We start from the raw sequence: 26,056 nt of genomic DNA on the forward strand, positions 1-26,056 counted from the left end.
AGCACAGGTCACTGCCCCCACCCCTCTTCCGGGGAGCCTGTGCAGCCCGCCACTGCCAGGTTCCCGGGATCCAGGGACAATTTCTCAGGGAGAACACACGGCGGGCCTCAGGCTGGGGCAACGTCACGCCGACTTCTGCCGCCGCAGGACCGCTCCGCACTCCGTGCCCCTCCCTGCCCCCGGCCTGAGAGCGCCAGAGCCCCCGAGTCAGCGGCTCCTTTAACGCCGTCCTGTCTGAGCAAAAAGCAGACGCCCTCCAGCGACCTACACGCAGAGGCAGGGCCAAGTCGAAAGCTGAGCCCCTGTGAGCTGTGAGAACAAAGAAGAAAAAGGGAAATCTCTCCCAGCAGCCTCAGAAACAGCGGATTAAAGCTACACAATCAATTTGATGTACCCTGCCTCTGTGGAATACATGAATAGACAGCGAATCATCCCAAATTGAGGAGGCGGACTTCTAGAGCAAGATCTATGATTTTTTCCCCTTTTCCTCTTTTTGTGAATGTGTATGTGTATGCTTCTGTGTGAGATCTTGTCTGTATAGGTTTGCTTCCACCATTTGTCCCAGCGTTCTATCCGACCATTTTTTTTTTTAATTTTTTTCTTAATAATTAATTTTAATTTAAAGAACTCTGTTATACTTTACCTTCTTTCTATCTTTCCTTCCTTCCTTCCCTTTTTGAGACAACGAATCGTCCCAAATTGAGGAGGTGGACTTGGAGAGCAAGTTTTATGATTTTTTCCACTTTACCTCTTTTTGTGAGGGTATATGTGTATGCTTCTATGTAAGATTTTGTCTCTATAACTTTGCTTCCACCATTTGTCCTAAGGTTCTATCCTTCCCTTTTTTTTTTCCTCTAAATAATTATTTTTTTAATTCAATAACTTTATTATACTTTATTTTATTTTACTGTATCTTCTTTCTTTCTGTATTTTTTCCTTCCTTCCCTCATTCCTTCCTTCCTTCCCTCCTCCCTCCCTCCCTCCTTTCTTTCCTTCTTGCCTTCTTCCTTTCTTTTCTTCTTTCTTTCTTTCTTCCTTCCCTCCTTCCTTCCTTCCCTCCTCTCTTTCTTTCTTTCTTTCTTTCTTTCCTATTTCCTCCTACTTATACTAATTCTCTCTACTTTCTCTCCCTTTTATTCTGAGCCGAGTGGATGAAAGGCTCTTGCTGCTCCAGCCAGGAGTCAGGACTCTGCCTCTGAGGTGGGAGAGCCAACTTCAGAACACTCGTCAAGAAGAGACCTCCCAGCCCCACATAATATCAAACGGCGAAAATCTCCCAGAGATCTCCATCTCAACACCAGCACCCAGCTTCGCTCAACGACCAGCAAGCTACAGTGCTGGACAACCTATGCCAACCATATAGCAAAACAGGAACACAACCCCACCCACTAGCAGAGAGGCTGCCTAAAATCATAATAAGTCCACAGACACCCCAAAACACACCACCAGACGTGGACCTGCCCACTAGAGAGACAAGATCTAGCCTCATACACCACAACACAGCCACTAGTCCCCTCCACCAGGAAGCCTACACAACGCACTGAACCAACCTTAGCCACTGGAGACAGACATCAAAAACAACGGGAGCTACGAACTTGCAGCCTGCAAAAAGGTGAACCCAATCACAGTAAGATAAGCAAAATGAGAAGACAGAAAAACACACAGCAGATGAAGGAGCAGGATAAAAACCCACCAGACCTAACAAATGAAGAGGAAATAGGCAGTCTACCTGAAAAAGAGTTCAGAATAATGATAGTAAAGATGATCCAAAATCTTGGAAATAGAATGGACAAAATGCAAGAAGCAGTTAACAAGGACCTAGAAGAAATAAAGATGAAACAGACAATGATGAACAACACAATAAATGAAATGAAAAATACTCTAGATGGGATCAATAGCAGAATAAATGAGGCAGAAGAACGGATAAGTGACCTGGAAGATAAAATAGTGGAAATAACTACTGCAGAGCAGAATAAAGAAAAAAGAATGAAAAGAACTGAGGACAGTCTCAGAGACCTCTGGGACAACATTAAACGCACCAACATTCGAATTATAGGGGTTCCAGAAGAAGAAGAGAAAAAGAAAGGGACTGAGAAAATATTTGAAGAGATTATAGTTGAAAACTTCCCTAATATGGGAAAGGAAATCGTTAATCAAGTCCAGGAAGCACAGAGAGTCCCATACAGGATAAATTCAAGGAGAAATACGCCAAGACACATATTAATCAAACTGTCAAAAACTAAATACAAAGAAAGCATATTAAAAGCAGCAAGGGAAAAACAACAAATAACACACAAGGGAATCCCCATAAGGTTAACAGCTGATCTCTCAGCAGAAACTCTACAAGCCAGAAGGGAGTGGCAGGACATACTGAAAGTGATGAAGGAGAAAAACCTGCAACCAAGATTACTCTACCCAGCAAGGATCTCATTCAGATTTGATGGAGAAATTAAAACCTTTACAGACAAGCAAAAGCTGAGAGAGTTCAGCACCACCAAACCAGCTTTACAACAAATGCTAAAGGAACTTCTCTAGACAAAAACACAAGAGAAGGAAAAGTCCTATAATAACGAACCCAAAACAATTTAGAAAATGGGAATAGGAACATACATATCGATAATTACCTTAAATGTAAATGGACTAAATGCTCCCACCAAAAGACACAGATTGGCTGAATGGATACAAAAACAAGACCCATATATATGCTGTCTACAAGAGACCCACTTCAGACCTAGAGACACATACAGACTGAAAGTAAGGGGATGGAAAAAGATATTCCATGCAAATGGAAACCAAAAGAAAGCTGGAGTAGCAATTCTCATATCAGACAAAATAGACTTTAAAATAAGGACTATCAGAAGAGACAAAGAAGGACACTACATAATGATTAAGGGATCGATCCAAGAAGAAGATATAACAATTGTAAATATTTATGCACCCAACATAGGAGCACCTCAATACATAAGGCAAAAACTAGCAGCCATAAAAGGGGAAATCGACAGTAACACATTCATAGTAGGGGACTTCAACACCCCACTTTCACCAATGGACAGATCATCCAAAATGAAAATAAATAAGGAAACACAAGCTTTAAATGATACATTAAACAGGATGGACTTAATTGATATTTATAGGACACTCCATCCAAAAACAACAGAATACACATTTTTCTCAAGTGCTCATGGAACATTCTCCAGGATAGATCATATCTTGGGTCACAAATCAAGCCTTGGTAAATTTAAGAAAATTGAAATTATATCAAGTATCTTTTCCGACCACAACGCCATGAGATTAGATATCAATTATAGGAAAAGAGCAGTAAAAAATACAAACACATGGAGGCTAAACAATACACTACTTAGTAACGAAGTGATCACTGAAGAAATCAAAGAGGAAATTAAAAAATACCTAGAAACAAATGACAATGGAGATACAACGACCCAAAACCTATGGGATGCAGCAAAAGCAGTTCTAAGAGGGAAGTTTATAGCAATACAAGCCCACCTTAAGAAGCAGGAAACATCTCGAATAAACAACCTAACCTTGCACCTCAAGCAATTAGAGAAAGAAGAACAAAAAAACCCCAGAGTTAGCAGAAGGAAAGAAATCATAAAAATCAGATCAGAAATAAATGAAAAAGAAATGAAGGAAACAATAGCAAAGATCAATAAAACTAAAAGCTGGTTCTTTGAGAAGATTAACAAAATTGATAAACCATTAGCCAGACTCATCAAGAAAATAAGGGAGAAGACTCAAATCAATAGAATCAGAAATGAAAAAGGAGAAGTAACAACTGACACTGCAGAAATACAAAAAATCATGAGGGATTACTACAAGCAACTCTATGCCAATAAAATGGACAATCTGGAAGAAATGGACAAATTCTTAGAAATGCACAAACTGCCAAGACTGAATCAGGAAGAAATAGAAAATATGAACAGACCAATCACAAACACTGAAATTGAAACTGTGATTAAAAATCTTCCAACAAACAAAAGCCCAGGACCAGATGGCTTCACAGGCGAATTCTATCAAACATTTAGAGAAGAGCTAACACCTATTCTTCTCAAACTCTTCCAAAATATAGCAGAGGGAGGAACACTCCCAAACTCATTCTACGAGGCCACCATCACCTTGATACCAAAACCAGACAAGGATGTCACAAAGAAAGAAAACTACAGGCCAATATCACTGATGAACATAGATGCAAAAATCCTCAACAAAATACTAGCAAACAGAATCCAACAGCACATTAAAAGGATCATACACCATGATCAAGTGGGGTTTATTCCAGGAATGCAAGGATTCTTCAATATACGCAAATCTATCAATGTGATTAACCATATTAACAAATTGAAGGAGAAAAACCATATGATCATCTCAATAGATGCAGAGAAAGCTTTTGACAAAATTCAACACCCATTTATGATAAAAACCCTGCAGAAAGTAGGTGTAGAGGGAACTTTCCTCAATATAATAAAGGCCGTATATGACAAGCCCACAGCCAACATCATCCTCAATGGCGAAAAACTGAAAGCATTTCCACTAAGGTCAGGAACAAGACAAGGTTGCCCACTCTCACCACTCTTATTCAACATAGTTTTGGAAGTTTTAGCCACAGCAATCAGAGAAGAAAAGGAAATAAAAGGAATCCAAATCGGAAAAGAAGAAGTAAAGCTGTCACTGTTTGCAGATGACATGATACTATACATAGAGAATCCTAAAGATGCTACCAGAAAACTACTAGAGCTAATCAATGAATTTGGTAAAGTAGCAGGATACAAAATTAATGCACAGAAATCTCTGGCATTCCTATATACTAATGATGAAAAATCTGAAAGTGAAATCAAGAAAACACTCCCATTTACCATTGCAACAAAAAGAATAAAATATCTAGGAATAAACCTACCTAAGGAGACAAAAGACCTGTATGCAGAAAATTATAAGACACTGATGAAAGAAATTAAAGATGATACAAACAGATGGAGAGATATACCATGTTCTTGGATTGGAAGAATCAACATTGTGAAAATGACTCTACTTCCCAAAGCAATCTATAGATTCAATGCAATCCCTATCAAACTACCACTGGCATTTTTCACAGAACTAGAACAAAAAATTTCACAATTTGTATGGAAACACAAAAGACCCCGAATAGCCAAAGCAATCTTGAGAACAAAAAATGGAGCTGGAGGAATCAGGCTGCCTGACTTCAGACTATACTACAAAGCTACAGTAATCAAGACAGTATGGTACTGGCACAAAAACAGAAAGATAGATCAATGGAATAGGATAGAAAGCCCAGAGATAAACCCATGCACATATGGTCACCTTATCTTTGATAAAGGTGGCAGGAATATACAGTGGAGAAAGGACAGCCTCTTCAATAAGTGGTGCTGGGAAAATTGGATAGGTACATGTAAAAGTATGAGATTAGATCACTCCCTAACACCATACACAAAAATAAGCTCAAAATGGATTAAAGACCTAAATGTAAGGCCAGAAACTATCAAACTCTTAGAGGAAAACATAGGCAGAACACTCTATGACATAAATCACAGCAAGATCCTTCTTGACCCATCTCCTAGAGTAATGGAGATAAAAACAAAAATAAACAAATGGGACCTAATGAAACTTCAAAGCTTTTGCACAGCAAAGGAAACCATAAACAAGACCAAAAGACAGCCCTCAGAATGGGAGAAAATATTTGCAAATGAATCAACTGACAAAGGATTAATCTCTAAAATTTACAGGCAGCTCATGCAGCTCAATAACAAAAAAATAAACAACCCAATCCAAAAATGGGCAGAAGACCTAAATAGACATTTCTCCAAAGAAGATATACAGACTGCCAACAAACACATGAAAGAATGCTCAACATCATTAATCATTAGAGAAATGCAAATCAAAACTACAATGAGATATCATCTCACACCAGTCAGAATGGCCATCATCAAAAAATCTAGAAACAATAAATGCTGGAGAGGGTGTGGAGAAAAGGGAACACTCTTGCACTGCTGGTGGGAATGTGAATTGGTTCAGCCACTATGGAGAACAGTATGGAGGTTCCTTAAAAAACTACAAATAGAACTACCATATGACCCAGCAATCCCACTACTAGGTATATACCCTGAGGAAACCAGAATTCAGAAAGAGTCATGTACCAAAATGTTCATTGCAGCTCTATTTACAATAGCCCGGAGATGGAAACAACCTAAGTGCCCGTCGTCGGATGAATGGATAAAGAAGATGTGGCACATATATACAATGGAATATTACTCAGCCATAAAAAGAAACGAAATTGAGCTATTTGTAATGAGGTGGATAGATCTAGAGTCTGTCATACAGAGTGAAGTAAGTCAGAAAGAGAAGGACAAATACCGTATGCTAACACATATATATGGAATTTAAGAAAAAAAAATGTTATGAAGAACCTAGGGGTAAAACAGGAATAAAGACAGAGACCTACTGGAGAACAGACTTGAGGATATGGGGAGGGGGAAGGGTGAGGTGTGATAGGGCGAGAGAGAGACATGGACATATATATACTAACAAACGTAAGGTAGATAGCCAGTGGGAAGCAGCCGCATGGCACAGGGAAACCAGCTCGGTTCTTTGTGGCTGTCTGGAGGGGTGGGATAGGGAGGGTGGGAGGGAGGGAGACAAAGAAGGAAGAGATATGGGAACATATGTATATGTATAACTGATTCACTCTGTTATAAAGCAGAAACTAACACACCATTGTAAAGCAATTATACCCCAATAAAGATGTTAAAAAATAAAAAATAAAAAAAAAACAAAAAAAAAAAACAAAAAAACTAAGATGTAAGAGCCTGGATTCGATTCTGTTCTGGGAATGTACTATACTTATGCTGTAAAAGAATGTCCTTGTTCTTAAGAAATACACAGTGATATAGATCACTTTTCAACTCTCAAATTTGTTATCTTTCCAAGTTCAGAGAAAAACCCTCAGTTACTCACATCTTATTAAAAGTCCAATATGGTAATATACCCCCAAATCTAGATTTCAAAGGTTCTTACAAGAATCTCTATTACAGCAAAAAAAAATTCCTAAAGAAAAAGGAGAGATCTACAAATTATCTCTGATCATAGACTCAAATGGCAAGTAAAACAATTCAAGCTTTAAGGGCCTCACAGACTAACATAACCAAATTGAGTAAATTATCCCTAAATAACAATGTACAATAGGTACCACATCACACTGTTGTTTGTAGACCATTCTCCTTGAATATTTCCCTGTTTATCCTCTGGGTCTTCTTAGTGAAGGCATTTACAGCCAAGTTAAGGACATTTGTATAACGTTCCCAGACATCCCAGGCTTCGAGGTAGCTCCCTCCCTGAAGACATTCCAGGGGAGTAAAGACAAAGAGCTCTCCCTTTCTTCCCCAGAGAAGACTTTCTTACATTCCAGAGTAAAGATAAGGTTTCTTTCTCCAGACGGGAGAATGGATAGACCACCAGCAGAACTATTTTCAGATCTGAGTTTTAAAAACTTGCGTTCTTCTCTTGTTATACCACTGCACATGCAGGAACCTTCTGTTCCTCACCATGTTAACATGTTGGGACTGAGGGTCAGGAACTGATGCAAGATGTTGCTCTAGCTGCTGGTTTTGCTATCAGTAATAAACTATCTTTGTCTTGGACACACATGCCTGTCTTCTGTCACTATACACACAAAAGTGTGGCAAGGCTAATTAACTAGCTTGTAAGAGGGGAAAATCTTAATCTTGCAAAGTTTCTGACTTAAGAACTGACCTTCGGTAAATTGCTCAAAAGAGTAGAACAATCAATAATCAATGGGAAAATAGGGCTACTCAGTTAGCTAAACTTGATTACACTAATCCTTGGGACTTATTCTCTGGGTTAGACTTAGGCCAACTAGGATATTGGACAGCAAGTGGTTTCAAATCTTTTTTATAATAATTGTGATTGTCCTTATGTTTTTCTCCTTCTTTGATGTCTGATATCCAGGTACTTAAGTGCTGCTACAATATCACTGATCCGGGGCACTATTCAACAAATTATCTGCTTCGTAAAGAGGCTGAGGCCCTTATAGTCAGTCAGCTGAGGGGGTTGAGTTTGACCAAAAGGGTGGAATTGAGAAATTCTAACAAGAAAAATGGTACAGACCTGGCATATTTCAGATGGAAGTATTCCTAAATGATGACAAACATAATGCAGAAAATGTCTTTTACATATAGGTCACAAATTAAACAGCTAAGGTCTTCTGGAGAAACCATATATAACTAAAACTGCTTTAGTTGATGATTCATACAGCTGCCCAACAGCAAATACCCTGACTGATCTCTTTGTTAGCTTCTAACGCATTACCATTTTAATGGAAAACGCAGAGTTCATTATTTAGAAAGTGTCTGTGGTTTTTCTTTCTCTGCTTTCTCCTTTCTTATATATAAATTCTGTTTTGTATGTATTAGACAAAATCGACCTATTGGTTTACTTTGTATTCAAGTAAATAATGTGGTAACAATTAAGTATGTCTGAGTTATTCTTTGACAGGTGGTAATAAAGTACTGTTCTTTCTAGCTCTGGAGCACTACATTACCTCATGTTGTTTCTCTACATCCTAGATAAATAATCAATTTATGAAAACTCCTCAAATTATTCTATTTTGAATATGTCATGTGTATCCTGCTCTAAGCCTAACAGATTATACTTTATATGTGTTAATACATTCATTTAATCCTCTCAACATTTTATTGTCATTTTACAGAAAAAAAAAACTGAGCACAAAAAGCTTAAGTAACTTTTCTAAGATCCAACAGCTAGAAAGAAGCAGAATTAGGATTTGAGTCTCAAAGAATCTGACTCTAGTGTTAATGCTCTTTAACTCTATACTAGACTATCTTAGTAAGTAAAAACAAACAAACAAAAAAACAGAGCTCTCCACTAAGCCTAATTATCAAAGCTGCATGGTTCTGTATCCTTTGGAAATGATGGGAGGAAAAAGAGCTGATAATAACAGAAAAGCTGACTCAACATAATTCCTTTTATCTTTGGAATAAAAGTGAAGTAGTCACACTTCATCTTCTCATAAGATTCCTTCAATGACTTTGATTTCTCACGCTCTTTTTTACACTCATTTTGTTCTCTCAGTTACTTTGCTGCATTCTACCAGTTTCTGTATTTACTCTTTTAAATGACTTTCAAGTCACAGTATATTAATACTTCCATTATTAAATACCTTGACTAGAATATAAACTGAAAGAGGGTAGTGCATTTTCCCCCCTGAATTCTAGGGAGTAATTATTTTCAAAGGTCCAAGCTTTTATAGTCATTTTTGATATCTGATGATTCTCACCACCTCACACCCCCAACTCCCAAAGGAAGGTACTTTTCAGAGGCACAGTGCTATTTCTTCTTGTTTTTTTTAAGTTTTAAAAATTACACTTGAAAATATTCTTACTTTAAAAAATTCAAACAATAACTATAAAATGAAAGTTCCCTTAAATCAACCCACTGTATGCCAATCCCCTTTTCAGATTACTTCCACGAACAGTTTTGTTTATATCCTCTTGGCCTTTTTCTATATTTTAACAAGTAGATATTTGTTCTATAACTTTCTTGTTTGCAGTAAAATATGTCTAAGAGGTATTTCCTTGCTGTATTTTTTAACTTTTGCATTGTATTCTATAGTATAAAAGTAACATTAAAAAAAGTATCTTCCTATTTATGGACTTTTACATGGGTTCCAAATATCTTGCTATTATATATAATGATGCAAAGAACATCCTTCGACAAACTTTGTGCATAAATGACAGTCTCCAGAAATTATTAAAATTTCAGTAAGATTAGATTTTTAGAGTCAAAAGATATGCTTAGTTTTATTTAAAAAAATAAAATATATGTATATGTGAGGATCCACCTTCTGACACTGTTAACAGAAAATACTAGTAATCTTTAAAAATTTGCTCATATAATAAGCAAAAATCACTATTTTGTTATTTCATTTTTCTTTTTCCTTGTTGTTAGTGAAGTTGAGAATCTTTTCAGGTTTGTTAGCCATTTGTATTTCTTTTGTTTACATACTGTGCTTACTTTTGATTGGGTTATTTTTCATATCAATTTACAGAAATTTTTAATGTATTCTGGGAGTTTATAGCATATAGAAACGTATTCTGGATGTTTATAGCATATTACAGTTAAACAAATTTTGCCTGGAGCAAATAATATCATGAATCTTGATTTTATAAAGTTTACTATATATTTTGGTAATTATTTATATAAATTCATAGGAAGCTAGTTTTTTAAATGGCTTCAAAATATTTGTGTGTACTCTATTTACTTAGAATTTTGTTACAGACAACAAGGTTGCTTCTAGTCTTTTGCTATTAACAACACAATAATGAATATCCTTTATAAATTACTTTGCATTCAAATATTGAGTATATTTATGGGATAAATTTCTAGAAATAAAATTACTCAATTATTTGAAAAAAACTTTATATTTTACTCTTTAATTCAAGTATAAGACACATAAATGAAATTGTACACTTCAATGAATTATCACAAAGTGAACAACCTTAAATAATTACCACTACATCAAGAAATAGAGTGTTACCAGCAGCTGTCTTGTGCATCTCCTGATTTTTGCTCCTCTCTCGTCTCCCCAAATCTGACTTCCTACATACACCAAAAATCAGTTTTGCTTGCTGTTGACAAATGTTTCACTTTTTTCTAAAATATTGTTGCACATAAATGAAGTTAATTCATTTCATTGCTGTAGAATTCAATTGGATTAATGTAATACAATTTATTTATTCAGTCTACTCTGATGGTCATTTGTTTGTAGTTTGGGACTATTATAAATATAAAACTGCCATTGCAAATAATGCTACTGTCATTTGGTGCATATGTGCTTGCATTTCATTGGGTATATACATAGCATACATAGGTATGCTAAAATGAAGTAAGTAAAGTTAACAACTTTATAAAGTAGATTCACCAATTTACCCTCTTAGCAGCAGCATTTGAGAGTTCTTGATACCCAATATCATTGCAAACACTACCAACATTACCAATGGTAATGGTGTACCTTTTCATATAAATATGAAAATATATGTCATTTAGATACTCTCTTTTATGACATGTTTGTTCAAATTTCTTCTGCATTTTTTGCTATCGAGTTATATTTTTCTTATTGATGATTCTGTTTACACTCTGGATAGGAGTCCACTGTCAGATAAAATTAATTCAAATATCTCTTCCTTGTCCTGCCATTTCACTCTCTTAATTGTGCCATTTTTTTCCAAGAAATTCTTTGTTGTTGTTGTTGTTTTTTGTTTGTTTTTTTTTGCGGTACGCGGGCCTCTCACTGCTGTGGCCTCTCCCGTTGAGGAGCTCAGGCTCCGGACGCGCAGGCTCAGCGGCCATGGCTCACGGGCCCAGCCGCTCCGCGGCATGTGGGATCTTCCCGGACCAGGGCACGAACCCGTGTCCCCTGCATTGGCAGGGGACTCTCAACCACTGCGCCACCAGGGAAGCCCCCAAGAAATTCTTAATGTTTTCATCTATGGTTTATACTTTTTGAGTACTGTTTAAGAAATAATTCCTTAACCCAAGTATTATGAAGAAACTCTCCTATTACACTTTCTAGAATCTTTGTGTACAGTGGAAGAGTCAAATTTCATTTTTTTCTATGTAATTATTCAATTGACTTTGTACTACTTATTGGGTGGCAGGGAACCTGTCATTTCCTCCATTGCTCTGCAGAACCAATTTGGCTAAATATGTTTGTATCTATTTCTGTGCTCTTTATTCTGTTCATTGGTCTATTTGTCTATCCTGCACCAATAAGAACACTGTCATGGCTAATACAGCTTTATTTAGTAAGTCTTGTTTTCAAGTAGAGCGGTCTTCTAATTCTGTTTTTCTTTAATACTGTCTCAGCTAGTTGTGGCCCTCTGCATTTCTCTGTACATTTTAGAAGGGAAAATATCAGCTGAAATTTATATTGGTATTCTGGTATATCTATAGATGAATTTGTGAAAAATTGTCATCTTTACACTACTACTGAATTTTTCATTCCATGATTTAGGTTCTTAAATTTATCTTAAGGTTTATAGTTTTCTGGGTAGAAGTCTTAAATATCTTTTATTAGATTTATTCCTAGATCTTTTATTATTTTTATTTTATTGTAGATGAAATCTTTATACAATTTTTGTTTCTAACTATTTTGTAAGTATATGAAAATATAGTCTATTTTTTACTTGGACTCTGTATCCAGTAACCTTGTTAAACTCAATTACTAATTCTAATAATTTATCTGGTAAATGATTTTCTTTTACATTTCCTTTGTTTCCAATCCATACGACTGATTTATTTACCTTTCTCAGTACAATGAAAATAGAAGTGGTCACAGCAGTCATCCTTGTCTTGTTTTTATCCCAGAGGTAAAGCTTTTAACATTTTTAAGTATGAATAATATTTGCTGCCATATATCACACTAAAGAAATTCCCTTCTTGTTTTAGTTAGTTGTTAGTAAATGTTTATTTTGCTTTTCTCATCTATGGCTTAATCATTATGGTTTTCTACGTTATCCTATTAATGTGATGATTTACACTGATTCATTTCAAATGTTGAACAAACCTTGCATTCCTGGTATAAACCAAACTCGATTATGATATTTTTATTGCTATATTTGTTTATAGTTTGGCTGGGATTTTTGTATCTATGTTCATGCATGATATGGACTTATAATTTTCACTTTTTGTAATGCTTTTTTCAAATTTTTATTTTTTAATTTTAAAAAATTTTAAATTCAACTATAGTTGATTTATAGTATTGTGTTAGTTTCAGCATGGTAATTTGGGTTTTTTGTAGATTATATTCCATTATAGGTTATTACAAGATACTGCATATAATTCTATGTGGTATACAGTAAAAACCTTGTGCTTATCTATTTTATGTATAGTAGTTGTGTTTGTTAACCCCATTCTCCTAATTTGTCCCTCCCCTCTTCCCTCTACCCTTTGGCAACCACACATTTGTTTTCTATGTATGTGAGTCTGTTTCTGTTTTGTATATAGATTCATGTGTATATTTTTTAGATTCTACAATACAAGTGATATCATATAGTATTTGTCTTTCTCTGACTTATTTCACCAAGCATAATATTCTCTAGGCCTATCCATGTTGCTGCAAATGGCAATATTTCATTCTTTTTTTATGTCTGAGTAATATTCCATGGTATATATGTACCATATCTTCTTAAGCCAGTCATCTATTGATGGGCATTTGGGTTGCTTCCATGTCTTGGCTATTGTAAATAGTGCTGCTATGAACATTGATTGGTGTGCCTGTATCTTTTCAAATTAGAGTTTTCATTTTTTCTGGATATATACCCAGGAGTAGAATTGCCTATCATATGGTAGTTCTACTTTTAGTTTTTTAAGAGACCTCCATTCTATTTTCCATAGCAGCTGCACCAATTTACATTCTCTCCAACAGTGTACAAGGGTTCTCTTTTCTCCACATCCTCTCCAACATTTATTATTTGTAGACCTTTTGATGATAGCCATTCTGACTAGCGTGAGGTGATAACTCATTGTGGTTTTGATTTGCATTTCTCTAATAATCAACGATGCTGAGCATCTTTTCACATGCCTGTTAGCTATCTGTACGTCTTCTTTAGAAAAATGTTTATTTAGGTCTTCTGCCCATTTTTAAAATTGGATTCTTTGTGTGTGTGTGTGTGTGTGTGTGTGTTTGATATTGAGTTGTATGAGTTGTTTGTACATTTTGGATATTAACCCCTTGTTGGAGGCACAGTTTGCAAATATTTTCTCCTATTCCATAGGTTGTTTTTTCATTTTGTTGATGGTTTCCTTTGCTGTGCAAAAGCTTTTACATTTGCTTTGACTTCTTTTGCCTTGGGAGACTAATCAAAGAAAATATTGCTACACTTTATGTCAAAGAATGTTTTGCCTATGTTCTCTTCTAGGAGTTTTGGTGTCATGTCTTACATTCAGGTTTTTAAACTATTTTATTTTTGTATATGGTGTGAGGGAATGTTCTAATTTCATTGTTTTATATGTAGTTGTCCAGCTTTCCCACCACCACTTGTTGAAGAAATGGTCTTTTCTCTATTGTATATGCCTGCCTCCTTTGTCATAGATTGACTATAGGTGTGTAGGTTTATTTCTGGGCTCTCTATTCTGTTCCATTGTTCTATATGTCTATTTTTGTGCCAATACCACACTGTTGGTTTTTTTTTTTTTTTGCGGTACATGAGCCTCTCACTGTTGTGGCCTCTCCTGTTGCAGAGCACAGGCTCCAGAAGTGCAGGCTCAGCGGCCATGGCTCATGGGCCCAGCCGCTCCGTGGCATGTGGGATCTTCCCGGACCGGGGCATGAACCCGCGTCCCCTGCATCGGCAGGCGGACTCTCAACCACTGCACCACCAGGGAAGCCCTACCCCACTGTTTTGATCACAGTGGATTTGTAGTATAGTATAGAATCTGGAAGGGTATGCCTTGTTTTTTTTTCCCCAGGATTGCTTTGGCAATTATGGGTCTTTTCTGGTTCCATATAAATCTGTAGATTGCTTTGGGTAGTATGGCCATTTTAACAATATTAATTCTTCCAATCCAAGAGCATGGGATACCTTTCTGTTTCTATGAATAATCTTCAATTTCCTACATCAATGTTTTATACTTTCAGCATATAGGTATTTCACCTCTTCAGTTAAGTTTATTCCTAGGTTTGTTTGTTTTTTCTTTTTTTGGATGCAATTTTACATGGGATTTTTAAAAATTTCTGTTTCTGATATTTCATTATTAGTGTATAGAAATGCAGCAAATTTCTGTATATTAATCTTGTATCCTGTGACCTTGCTGAATACATTTATTAGTTCTAATAGTTTTGGGGTGAAGACTTTAGGGTTCTCTATACAGAGTATCATGTCACCTGTAAATAGTGACAGTTTACCTCTCCCCTTCCAACTTGGATACCTTTTATTTCTTTTTCTTGCCCGATGGCTGTGGCTAGGACTTCCAATACTATGTTGAACAGAAGTGGTGAGAGTGGGTATCCTTGTCTTCTTCCTGAATTTAATAGGAAAATTTTTAGCTTTTAACCATTGAGTATTATGTGAGTTGTGGGTTTGTCATAAATGGCCTTTATGATGTTGAGATATGTTCCCTCTATACCCACTTTGATGAGAGTTTTTATCATAAATGGATATTGAATTTTGTCAAATGCTCTTTCTTTGTCTACTGAGATGATCACATAGTTTTTGTCTTTCCTTTTGTTAATGTGGTGTATCATATTGATTGAGTTGTGTATGTTGAACCATCCATCCTTGTGACTCTGGAATAAATTCAACTCGATCATGTTGTATGATCCTTTTTATGTATTGTTGGATTTGGTTTGCTAATATTTTGCCAAGGATTTTTGCATCTATATTCATCAGTGATATTGGCCTATAATTTTCTTGTCTTGTAGTGTATTTGTCTGGTTTTGGTGTCAGGGTGATGGTGGCTTCATAGAATGAATTTGGGAGTGTTCCCTCTTCTTCAATTTTCTGGAATAGTTTGAGAAGGATAGGTATAAGTCCTTCTTTGTAATTTTGGTAGAATTCCCCACTGAAGCCATCCAGTCCTTGACTTCTGTGCAGGGAGGTTTTGTTTGTTTTTGTTTTTTTTAATTACAGATTCTACTTCACTTCTAGTGATCAGTCTGTTCAAATTATCTGTTTCTTCTTGATTCAGTTTTCGCAGGCAGTTCTATCTACAGCCAAAGGGGCTTGTCTCCTCTGCGTAAGGCCCCAGGACTGGGACTTCCAGTCTGTGGCTTGACCTACTCACTCCCCAGGGTAAGGGTCCACGGGTACAGACCTTCTCAACCTTTCAGATCCCTACCCAGGGTGGAGGTCCCAACCCTATGACTTTTTTCCATCCTACCCAGTTACATGGAAATCTTTCTTGCAGCTTTAGTTGTATAGGAATTCTTCTGACAGTTTCCAGTTCCATGAGACTTGTTCCACATGTAGGTGAATTTTTGAGTTGTTTGTGGGGGGAGATGAGTTCCACATCCTCCTACTCTGCCATCTTGATCCAATCCCTTTTCACGTTTTGACATCAGGTTATGTTGGCCTCATAAAATGAGAGGAATATAATTTTTTTCTTTCACAATTCTCAGAAAGAGGAATAAGTTCTCAGAAAGAAAATAAGTACTGTTGTTACTTATTTCCTAAAACTTTGGTGGAATTTACATGGATAGCCAATTGAACTGGAGTTTTTTGGCAGTTGAGGGTATCTATGAGGCAGGCGTCCAAGCTTTCTCCTACAAGTGTAGGTTCTTCAGAGGCTTTGTAATGACTGTCACCCCCACAGTAACTTTATAAGGGAAATATGCTCTCTAACTGACTTATTCCAACAACTTTCAGCTCCTGAACCTGGCAATACACCTTCATAGCTCTTAATTTTGGCATTGCCTTGCCTTTGTAGGTCAGTCTCTAAGTAGGGAACCCTGAAAATGGCTTGAGCTCAGCCAACTTCAATGGTAACTACCTGGGTTAAAAGATAAGCATATCTTCTTGCCATATCAAACAATGGGATTATCAGCTGTCCCACACTCCCTTCCTTTCCTCCCCTCATCCATGGACTGTTCCTGCCAGCTTTCCTACCAAAGAATTTTTCAGCCAAGAAGCAAGCTCCCAATATCATATTCACATACATCTACCCCTGCCCCAAATTCTAGGAACACAGGTTTGTTTCAGGTATTCACCCTTTCAGCTAGATTCAAGGAGTTCTCTTGGAGCTCATGAGACTTAGCTTAGGGGAAGACTGGGAAGTATAGAAATAGAGCCAAATATATATATATATATATTTTAACGTATTATTTGATAAAAGATGATTCCAAATTTAGAGGGGAAAGATGAAATATCCAGTAAGTGGTATTGGCATAACTCTTAGTCATCAGGTAAGAAATAAAGTTTAATCCCTATTTCATACCTCATACCTAAATAAATTGCAGATAAAGACTTAAATATATTAAAGAAACAATGATATAGGACAATATTCTTCATTATTTTGAAGTGAAAAAGGCTTTTCTAAGTATGACACAAAATCCAGAGCCATAAAAGAAAAAAATAGAATTTAAAAATTAAATTAGAAAATTTTAAATTTTTGCATGGAAAAAAACATCCTAAACAAAGTCATAAAAGAAACAAAAGAAAGGAAAATATCTATAGGTTACATCACAGAGAAAGCCAACTTACTTACTATGTAAACATTTTTCACAAATCTAAAAGACAAAGACAACAACTCTGCCAAAAAATGGACAAAGAATAGAAACAGAAATGTCACAGTAGAGAAAAAGATGTCCAATTTCACTTAAGATACAAGGGAAGTGTTAATATTATAATAATATACTTCCTTTTACTTAAAATGACAGGGATTAAAAGTTTGGTTATATACTATTGTTAGAAAGGTTGTAGGGAATCAGGTATTCTCAAACATTGCTGGTGGGAGTAGAATTTGGTACAACTTCTATGCAGGGCAACAACCTAGGAATAAGGATTAATTAGAACTAAATTAGCTTTTAAAGGGAATACAATCCAACTTTCAAAGATAGGATGTATGACTGGATTATGCTGTTCTGCACTTTCTACTGACTCTTAGTTTAGCCTGTCAGAGGAAATGAAAAATACTTTTTGGAGAATGATAACATCATTTAGAACCTCAAATTATCTCTATAATGTTTATATATATATATATATATATATATATATATATATATATATATATATATACACGAGAGTATATAATGTTCATATAATTTTGAATTAAAAAAAACAAAACGGAAACAAAATCAAAAAGAAAACGTAGGTTACATGAAGACAATATAATGTGACCAAAAACCAAGACAAATGCTAAGCTAGAAACCAGTTATGGAGTTATCAAACACATATTTAAAGTAACTATATTCGACATGTTCAAGGAAATAAAAGACAAAAGCGATAATTTAAGAAGGTAACAGAAAGCTTTAAAAAGAACCAAATGGAAGGTCTAGAACTAAAAAATAACTGAAATTGAACTCCATGAGTCAATCTACCATTAGATTAGACAGCACTGAAGAATTAGTGAACTTTTAAAGACAAGTCAAAAGAAAGTATCTAAAATGAAACACAAGGAGGGAAAGGATAGAAAAGACAAAGCAAACAAACAAACATGTATGAGTGTATTAACATCCTAACAACCTCCCAACAACATTAAAAGTGGGGATACTATTAAAGTTTTACATCAAGAAAGAACACAGAATCACAGTTTATATTTAAATTATTATTTTTCTTAGTACCATTTTCAATCTAATAAAAATCCAGGTAAGGGCTTCTTTCCATTTTTAGGATTTCACTTAAGTATTTTAAAAGAAACATTTAAATATATCAAACATATCAGATAAATAATACACATTAGAAGACTGTTAACTACTTACATTCCATATGCCGAGCTTACAGCAAGGCTAGTAATCTGTTGTGGAGGTTCACCATCCACCCAGACCAACTGAATAACAAGTTCTGCTTGATACCCTGGAGGCATCCGCACTGGTCGTGTCTTAACACTAGAAAACAGAGAAAAAGTAATTGCATCATATACAGTTCAAATACGTATGTTCATGCTTATTTTCAGAATTTACAACAAATCTTCCTACAGAAATATACAACACCAGGCATTGAGGACATTATGCAGGTAGGCAGTATCTTCTCTAGCTTTCTCAAAATAAACCAAGACACTTGTGATTTCTTAGCCTTTCCTTTAAGTAGTTTTTCAGTCAGATCCATAACTTCACCTGGCTTTCATCAGTTCCTTTTTCTCTTGTGATAGTAGTATTTTAATTATTTTTCTTACATAATATTTGTTACATATATGTAAGTTATAATGCATAACAATAAAAACTATGACCATTTATCTACCACCCAACTTAAGAGTTCAACATATTCAAAAGCTGAATTCCTGCTTTCTCTATAAATTTGCTCCACTTGCAGCCTTCTCTATTCCAGCTGATAGCAGCTGTTATCCTTCTAGTTATTGAGTTAAAAAACCTTAAAGTAATCCTTGACTAATATTCTTATACCTTACATCTCATATCTCACATCCAACCAATTATCAAATGTATTGGTGCTACCTTCAAAATATATGCAGAAGCTGACCACTTTTTATAATACTTTAGTACTGCTACCATCCTAGTTACAGCTGACAAATAAAAATATGGGATATCCATTTAAATCTGAATTTCAAATAAACAATAAATAATGGGTTTATTTTATTTGTTTGTTTTTACTGTATTTCCCATGTAATATTTGGGATACACTGATACTAAAAATGTTCATTGTTTCTCTGAAATTCAAATTAGTGTATCCTGCTCTGTTTTGTTTTCTTCTGTTTTGCTGAATCTGCCAGACCTTAACATTATCTCTAGGTAGGTGCAATAGCCTCCTTATTGGTCTCCCATCTTTTACCTTTCCCTTCCATCCCCAAATCTACCTTCACCATAGTGACCAAAGTGACCAGTTTAAAATTTAAGTCTGATCATATCACTTCTGTATTTAAAACCCTATAATCATCCCCATTTAATTAGGAATAAAAGTCAAGGTCCTTACAATGGCCTATAATTTACCCTCTGTTACCCATCTGACTTCATCTCCTACTACCCTGTCCTCTACTGCCCACCATCCTTTCTTTGTTCTAGCTACACTGACCTCCTTATATGCCAGGCACTTTTAAGACCTTTGCTCTAGCTGTTCCTGCTGCCTGGAATACTCTTCCACCAGATATTCTTCAGATAACTCCCTCATCTACATTTGGTTTAAGTCTCATCCTCCTAAGGAGGCCTATGATGACCTCATACAAAGTCAAAAGAAAATCAGATAATTGCACAAACGTGTATATTGATAAGAATTGTAATATTGCTAAAAATGAAGAGCTGGCAGTATTGAAAGGCTTATTTATTAGCTTACATATATGGATATCTAAATCCAGCAAAGGAAAGTCATTTAGGGATGGATGCCAACATATAATTTAGTAAAGCATAGATTATATGCAACTCAAGAACCATTTGTAATATACTGTAACTCAAAGAATAATATACTTCTGCTGCTTGGTGCTTTGGAGCTTATATACATATAGGATTATACTGAATCCCTTTGGTTCTCTTGATAATCCTTAAGATTGTCACTACTACTTTACAAGTCTGCATTAAATGCTACAACACATGGTATTATTTACTTCATCTCCACTACCAGATTTCTGCTGATTTTACTGGTTTTTCTCTTTTATCCCTATCTTTTATATTTTTTAAATTTTATAGAAAAATACTCAGGTCATTGCAGGACCCATTTTAGTGATGGGTCTTCTTAGCTAATAAATCTACAGTGCTTTCTTAAGCTTTGTTTAATTTTTTGTTCTCTTTCTGTCTTTCATTTTAATATAAATCAATTAAGTGAAACAAAGTGATATGAAGGAAAAATTAAATGTGTAAAATTATAACATTATGAAAGTTTTCCATTTGCTAAAGTTTAATGATTTTGTTTCCCCTTCATAGATTTTCCTCTCAGTAATGCCTACTTATACTTCCTTTTTTAATTTCACAAGAAAAATTTGGAGTGCGGGGCAGAAGCAATGATTACAAAAGTACAGCAACTGCTAATTGTATGGTAAGCTTATTTTTCTCCTGAAACCTTATCTTTAAATTTTCCATAAGTGTTTTTATAAGAAATGAGGAAACTAGTTATCCACAGTTCCTTGAGTAGCAGACTCAGATAGTTTCATATGAGGCTCAGAGAAATTCCTTGCTTAAGCTAAATTCTCCAACCAGCTAATACTAGAAACATTTGGTTTGACGATGTAGAAGCAGTAAGTGGTAACTTAAGGAAACTGCATTCTTTTGTACCCTATTACCAGAAAGCATAAAAACAAGATAAACATCACTATAGGCTTGATTAACTTTAAGTTTTATTTGAGCATGACACTAAATTTGTTTAGATATACTGAGACAACGCAGTTTATTACAAAATAGTATCAGTTGAAAAAAGAGAAAGAAATATTATGCAATATCCTAGTAACCATGAGAGAAAAAAAGCTTTTTTTCTGACATAGTATTCTTGTAGTAAACTTGGTTTTCTTTTTGATTCCAAGAAGGCTGAAGACATTCCCTAAAAATACTTTATCAGTTGAGAAGTACCAGGCAAGTGGCAAGTTTCTGCTTTGCCAAACGTTTTCCCATTCTATCAAAGCTATGTTTTCTTTAGGGTCGGTCAGGGAAGGAAATATATTAATTAGTAATGAAGAATGGAAATATTGTGCCCTCTTCATAGATATTCCAAAAAAAAAAAGAAGACAAAGGTACCCCTTGGTGGACTGTAGACCACTTGACAACAACTTAATAAAAGAGAAGGATGATTTTATTTGGCACAGTTTCAAAGAATTATACAATTAACATGTAAAATTGTTTTAAAATTTGGTAGCAACTCTTACTTGAGGCATGGGATACTATCCTTTGTTACTCCTTCACTAGCCACAGTGTTAGTGCTCCCAGAAAGACTCCTTGAAGAAGGAAGCTGGGATGAGAGATCAGGAAATGGAGGACTTGTTTCTGGTTCCGGGGTAATAATATCTTCAATATCACACTGAAGTCGTACCTCTAATGACTTAAAAAAAGAAAAATCAAGTTTTGATTTAACCTAGATTTTCATAACAATCACATTAAAATATCTGGTACTCTTTCAGTAATTATTCATTATTTTTTTCAGATTAATTAGTTCAATTCATAGTAAAGTTGAGATACCCCAGACTGAATTAAATAATAAATTATATAGAATATTCAATGGCATTCACAAAAAAAATGTAAATTAAAAAAAAATAATAAATTTATTTATTTATTTATTTTTGGCTGTGTTGCGTCTTCGTTGCTGTGCACGGGCTTTCTCTAGTTGTGGCAAGCAGGGACTACTCTTCATTGTGGTGTGTGGGCTTCTCATTGCGGTGGCTTCTCTTGTTGCAGAGCATGGGCTCTAGGCACGTGGGTTTCAGCACTTGTGTGGCACATGGGCTCAGTAGTTGTGGCACATGGGCTTAGTTGCTCTGCGGCATGTGGGATCTTCCTGGACCAGGGCTTGAACCCATGTTCCCTGCATTGGCAGGCAGATTCTTAACCACTGCACCACCAGGGAAGTCCCTAAAATGTTTTTTAATTCTTCAGAATTATAAGAAAATACCTACCAGTGGAGATAAATTTTCTGTATAATAAATATTCTTTAAGATAAAGTATAAACTACAATTCCATATATGATCAAAGGAGAAACTGGTCATGGTTATTCCAATGAAAGAAGCTAAATTGGATGTGTGTGTGTGTAAACACACACACACACAACACACAAATTGTTATTTGTACAAAGCTTCTTAGCTTTAAAAAAAACCTTCATTCAATCTTGACTTTGAATTACTTCAGTATAAATTTTCCAAAATAAATTCCATATTTTTGTTTGTTTCATTAGTTTAGCTCTTATATAATTTCATTAGCTTGGTCAGAATTGCTTAATGAAAAACATATGATAATTTATACTGGAATAAAAAGGTGATCCAAAACCTTTTTTTTTAAAGCTGAAAATGTTTTTAAATTACTTTATGACTGCATTCAATGCTTAAATAAAATCAATTTTATAACATAAACATTCACTTTTCAATGTAAAAATAAGCATTTTTGAGATTAAAAACAATTGCTTACAAAAAGTGTAATTATGGAGTAGTGAATACAGCAATATTATCAAAATGATTGTCATAATTATCTTAAAACTTAAAACCTCTGGTGACAATAACAATTACCAATTATTGAGTGCTTACTAAGACACTCTGCTAATGACTTTATATAATCATCACAAGAACTCTATGAAAGTGGCATTAAAATTTCTAGTTTATGATTATTTTCTGTTTTTCTATTTTATTTACACAGGAAGTTATATGAGTGATGAAGTTGAGACTTACCCAGACTGTACTACTGACTAATGGGCCTTGTGACTTGTTCAGAATCATACAGGTATTCATTGACAAAGCCAGAATTAAAAGCTAGGCTCATCTGACTCCAAAGCCTGGGTTTTAACTAATATATACTTTAAGGGCAATGTTTAATTTTAGCCATTGAGGTGAAAACAGTTATACATAGGCCTTTAATAGATAATCTTTATTTTCTGATAAAATGGTAAAATGGACTGGGTAGAGAAGACCCATTATCTATAGGTGCCTTAAGTTAGATTTAATTTATCCCATGAGAGCATCATTATTTTGAATAATTAAATTATTTCATCAGTTTAAAAATTAAGATTACATAAGGCAGGCCCATAATTATTTCCACCCTACAAATATGTTGCTATTTAAAAAATCATTCAAAGTAATCTTATTGTAGTTGAAAAATAATCATTTATGGCAATCAGTTGGCAAAAAGATAAATTTAAAAGAAATTTAATAAAGATATAGAACAAAGCTTGCATTAATTTGACATTTATATATAAAATAAATCAGTAACTATCTATATAAAACCTATAGGCATAATCTATCCTATTTAATAATACTAAATTTTGATAGAGAACTGTTTTTGTCATTTTAAGCCAAATTCTTTTTAATATGTTATACTAAGTAACAAGAACAATTAAAAATTCTATAAATTGGATTACTGGCCACATACTGTACTCTTGGTGGCTTAAAACCATACCAAGCACTAGTTAAGATCTATGATAACTGTTTTCTTTTAATAACTCTAAGTGTGAAAGTTAAATTTTAAATGACTTACCACTATTTCTGTTGTAATTTCATGTCTGCTGAATTTATAAATTATGACATATGCAGAGACTCCTGATACACAGAATATTCTGCTCTCTGGACACCAGTGGATCATCTGAATGGCATATGGATCTTCCTCTACAATTTCACATGTTTGTTTTCCTTCTCCTACCTTCTGTTTTTCAAACACTTTTGAAGTTTTTAGCTTGTACAGCATCTGCAGTGTTACTATAAGATATTGAATCATAGTTATCTTCTAATTTGAACTTAATTCTTAGATGGTGTCAAAGCCTTTTAAATATACATATTAAATCACAAAAGTAAAACCCAACTGAACAAAATAAACTACATTTTAACAAGGAATCATTCAATGTCATGCTTTCATATCAATACCATTTAGCTGGAGGAAGACTATACGGAAAAAATAAACACTTATTGAACATATTCTATATACCAAAGAACATGTAGGACCTTTGTATGCATTGTCTCATGAGCTCCTCAGAAAAGTCCTGCAAAGTGAGTATTTTTATCCTTGTTTATTGACAAAAATACTTGGGTTCAGAAACTTTTAAATGAAACTGCTGAGCCTACTTCTCTCTTAAGGGGGACCCCTCAATACTATTTCACAATGTTTTCCTTTGATTGTTAGATGAGAGGTTGATGCTATTCTTCGAGGGTTTATTCCTCTCAACAAATTTTTAAGACACTCCTTCAGATGAGAAACATTTGTAATTTACCAGTACCAGTTAGCAATATTGGGAGTCCAATGATCTGGATTCTTTTAGAAAGAATCTTTTCTGAGTGGCTCTGTGTTAGGAAATGGTCAGTTGTAATTTCTAAAAAGTCTGGTTTTGTGAATTGTTTTTGGGAATATTTATTTGGGGGAATATTATTTCCATTTTAGAACCTGATGATAACTCCGCTATATAAAAGTTCTGATTCTACAAAGTATCCTTGAGAAACATTCTAAAACTCTAGGAGTTCCTGACAAAAGTGCATAATTTGAACCTAATCATGAGAAACATTAGTCAAACACAAATTGAAAGAGATTCTACAAAATAACTGGCCTGAACTCCTAAAAATGTCAATTTCAAATACTCAGCAACCATTCCAGACTAAAGAAAACTCAACAGATATGATAACTAAATCCAACAAATAATCCTAGATTTTCTTTTATTATGAGAGATATTATTGGAACAACTGGCTAAAACTGAGTCAGATGTGGAAGTTAGATAATAATAGCATTGTATTAATATTAAGCTCCTGATTTTGATAACTATAATTTGATTATATAAAAGAATGCCCTTGTTTGTAGGAAGTATACACTGAAGTATTTAGGTGGGCATGTACTATTAGAGGAGCATGATGTTTGCAACTTACTCTCAAATGATTATAAAAAGCTATATATATATGTATATATTTATGTGTGTGTGTGTGCGTGTGTGTGTGTGAAAATGGAGGGAAGAGAGGAAGACTAAAAGGGTGGGGGAGGACAGGACGGAGGGGGAGGGAGGAAGAAGGGAGGGAAGGGGAGAGAGAGAGAGGGAGCAAGTGAATGCTAGATTGAGAGCATACATTTGGGTAGGAGGGTGGGTGAAGGGAACACATGCATACATTGACATTTGGGGAATCTGGCTGAAGGCTATACAACACTTCATAGTATGTTTTTATGATTTTTCTGTAAGCCTGATGTGACATGGAAATATTAAAGAATATTGCAGACATAATTATTTAACTTTGAGTTAATCAACAGAGATTATCCTTAGTAGGCCTGACAGAATCAGGTGAGCCCTTTAAAAGAGGGATCAGGGCCTTCCCTGAAGTTAGAGAGACACTCCCTTGCTGGCCTTGAAGAAACAAATCACAAGTTTTAATGCTGCAAGAAAATGAATTCTGCCAACAACCACAAAAGCTTGGAACAGAACTCTGAGCTGCAGGTGAAACTGCAGTCCTAGCCAACACCTCAACTGCAGTCTCTGAGACCCTGAGCAAAGAACTCAGCTAACCTGAACCAGATTCATGACACACGGAAACTGTGAGACAGTATATGGATTTTGTTTTAAACTGCTAAATTGTGGTAATTTAATACTCAGCAACTGAAGATGAATACAGTTGACCCTTGAACAGTATGGGTTTGAAATGCATGGGTCCACTTATTCTCAGATAATTTTCAGTAGTAAATACTACAGTACTACACAATCCGAGGTTGATAGAATCCTCAGATGCTGAACCGCAGATACAG

The 26,056-nt window shown here is 35.1% G+C and overlaps 1 protein-coding gene across 1 annotated transcript in view; it reads right to left on the reverse strand.

Moving 5' to 3' along the window:
- Positions 1 to 26,056, reverse strand: part of STXBP5L (syntaxin binding protein 5L) — a 401,935-nt gene that overhangs the window by 120,138 nt on the left and 255,741 nt on the right. Inside the window, exons 15-17 of the mRNA XM_007450522.1 lie at positions 23,825 to 24,042; positions 21,517 to 21,689; positions 18,479 to 18,604 (exon numbers count right to left, since the gene is read on the reverse strand). Of these exons, the coding sequence (XP_007450584.1) occupies positions 18,479 to 18,604; positions 21,517 to 21,689; positions 23,825 to 24,042 (517 nt within the window). The remainder of the gene's footprint in view (positions 1 to 18,478; positions 18,605 to 21,516; positions 21,690 to 23,824; positions 24,043 to 26,056) is intronic.

This window comes from Lipotes vexillifer, unplaced genomic scaffold, assembly GCF_000442215.2.
Source record: "Lipotes vexillifer unplaced genomic scaffold, Lipotes_vexillifer_v1.1 scaffold1106, whole genome shotgun sequence".
Lineage (NCBI taxonomy): Eukaryota > Metazoa > Chordata > Mammalia > Artiodactyla > Lipotidae > Lipotes > Lipotes vexillifer.